Genomic DNA, 2286 nt, shown 5'->3' with positions numbered 1-2286 from the left:
AGCGACCTAGGTATTCGACTTAGGTGGCGGTATCACTTCTAGGATCTGCAAGAGGGATCGAGCGGGAAAAAAGATTCTAAGTGTAGCCAAAACCTTGCCTATGGAACCCTAGATGATACAGACGATCACCTTCTCGTCCAAGAACGTCCCATCGAATGGCCAGGCACATGGAGATCCCTTAGTAGTTACCTTACTCATCGAGGAGTGGGGGGTGAAAAGGATACTGATGGACAGTGGGAGCTCAGTAGAGGTCCTATTTTATGACACGTTCAAGAGGATGGAGCTATCCGACATTTTGATCCCTTGTACCTATCGTATCTACGGCTTCAATGGTATAGTGACCGTGCCAAAGGGGGAGGTCACTCTCAGAGTCTCGGACGGACAGGGATACTTGGATACACTTACCACCTTCTGTGTAGTGGATGTCGTATCATCCTATGAAGCCATCATTGGAAGGCCATGGATCGCGGGTATCAAAGGTGTGGCGTCGGCATATCATCAGAAATTAAGGTTCCCATCTTACCGAGGGGTTGTGGAGGTACTAGGAGATCCACAGGCTGCAAGACAGTACATGCAGCTGGATATTCAACAAAATGAGGAAATACGGTCAAAACAGCGCCGAGAAAATAACAAAGCTAAGGAAGCTAAAGCAGCAGAAGAGTTGGAGAAGGTACCCTCACAAACCATTGCCAACTACGAAACAGGCGAGCAAGATATTTTGTAGCAATCAAAGGAAGCGGCGTCCGTCTAAGAGTCAAAGACCAACTTCGCGGTCTTAGAGACTACCCGACAAATCAACCTAGGGACCGAGGAGGAACCTAAGGTAGTAAAAATTGGAACGTTACTATCATACGAACAAACAGAACAACTAATAACTTTGTTAAAATAACACCTGGATATGTTCTCCTGGAAAATGCATGACATGGAGGGTATTGATCCGGAAGTGTGCTCACACCACCTAAAGATATATCCTAAGTTCAATCCCATCCGACAAAAATGCGAAGAATTGCACCAGAATTGCAGGCAGCGGTAGAGGCCGAGTTAAAGAAGCTACAGATAGCAGGGATCTTTCGGAAGGCTCAATACCCTTAGTGGATATCTAATATGGTGATAGTCCCTAAAAGGAACGGAGGGGTCAGAATATGCATCGACTCCAGCGACTTGAACAAGGCCTTCCCGAAGGAAAGTTTTCCCCTCCCCAACATCGATCAATTGGTAGAGCCCATAGTCGGGTACAAGGCGATAACACTGATGGATGGATACTCGGGATATAATCAAATTCCCTTAGCTCCCGAGGATCAAGAACATACGTCTTTCTTCACACCTAGAGGATTGAGGAACGCTGGCGCCACTTATCAAAGGTTGGTGGAGGACATGTTTGAGGACAAAGTACATGACACCATCGAAGTGTAAGTGGACGATATGTTAGTCAAAATAAAGGTGGCAGACAATCATATTGACGATCTTAGGGCGATATTTCGAACCATGAGATGCGAGTGAACCCGACCAAATGTACCTTTTGGGTTACATCGAGTAAGTTTCTGGGATACATAATCACTGATAAAGGTATATATAGAGGCCGATCCAGAAAATATTAGGGCTGTGTTGGAAATGCCATCCCCGGAGACAATCAAAGATGTACAACGGTTAAACGGAAACTTGGCGGCACTAGGGAGATTCATCTCACGATCCTAAGATAAGTGTAAGGATTTCTTCGGGACGTTAAAGAAAGGAGAAAAATTCAAATGGAGCGAGGAATGTGAGGATGCATTCCAAAAGATTAAACAACATCTCACAAGCCTACCATTTTTACAAAGACCTGAGCCCGATGAAGTGCTTACCCTATATCTCGGGGAAACATGTTATGCCATAAGCGCAGTTTTATTCAAGAGTGTGGGGACCGAGGAGAAGCCTGTGTACTTCATAAGCAAAACCATGAACCTGGCAGAGAGAAATTACACCAAAATTGAGCAATTAATACTAGCCTTGGTATTTGCAACACAAAATCTTCGAACGTACTTCCAGACCCACAGAATTCGAGTGCTTACGAAGTCTTCCATAGAATCAGTGCTCGACAACGCAGCGAGGTCAGGACGGATTTCTAAATGGAGTGCTCAAATCAAGCAATTCGATATCTTCTATCAGATGAGAACAGTAGTAAAGGCACATGCAGTGGCCAACTTTCTCGCAGATTTCCCCTTAGACGATGAGGAAGAAGTTAAAGATATCCCAGGCATGGAAGAAGACCGAGAAGACCCCTCCGACCTCCTTGAAACTTTCATCCCG

At 45.3% G+C, this 2286-nt stretch overlaps 1 protein-coding gene across 1 annotated transcript; it reads left to right on the top strand.

Moving 5' to 3' along the window:
• Positions 1-226: 226 nt before the first annotated feature.
• On the top strand, positions 227-724 carry LOC113271869. The gene has a single exon (XM_026521792.1). The coding sequence runs from the start codon at positions 227-229 to the stop codon at positions 722-724; it is 498 nt and encodes a 165-aa protein (XP_026377577.1).
• The last annotated feature ends 1562 nt before the right edge of the window (positions 725-2286 follow it).

This window comes from Papaver somniferum, chromosome 4 (assembly GCF_003573695.1).
Source record: "Papaver somniferum cultivar HN1 chromosome 4, ASM357369v1, whole genome shotgun sequence".
In the NCBI taxonomy this organism is placed as follows: Eukaryota; Viridiplantae; Streptophyta; class Magnoliopsida; order Ranunculales; family Papaveraceae; genus Papaver; species Papaver somniferum.
This window is presented reverse-complemented; position numbering and strand designations above follow the sequence as displayed.

What these genes read in the sequence shown, in the direction of transcription:
- LOC113271869 (XM_026521792.1), top strand. Translation starts at nt 227, where the DNA reads ATGGACAGTGGGAGCTCAGTAGAGGTCCTATTTTATGACACGTTCAAG.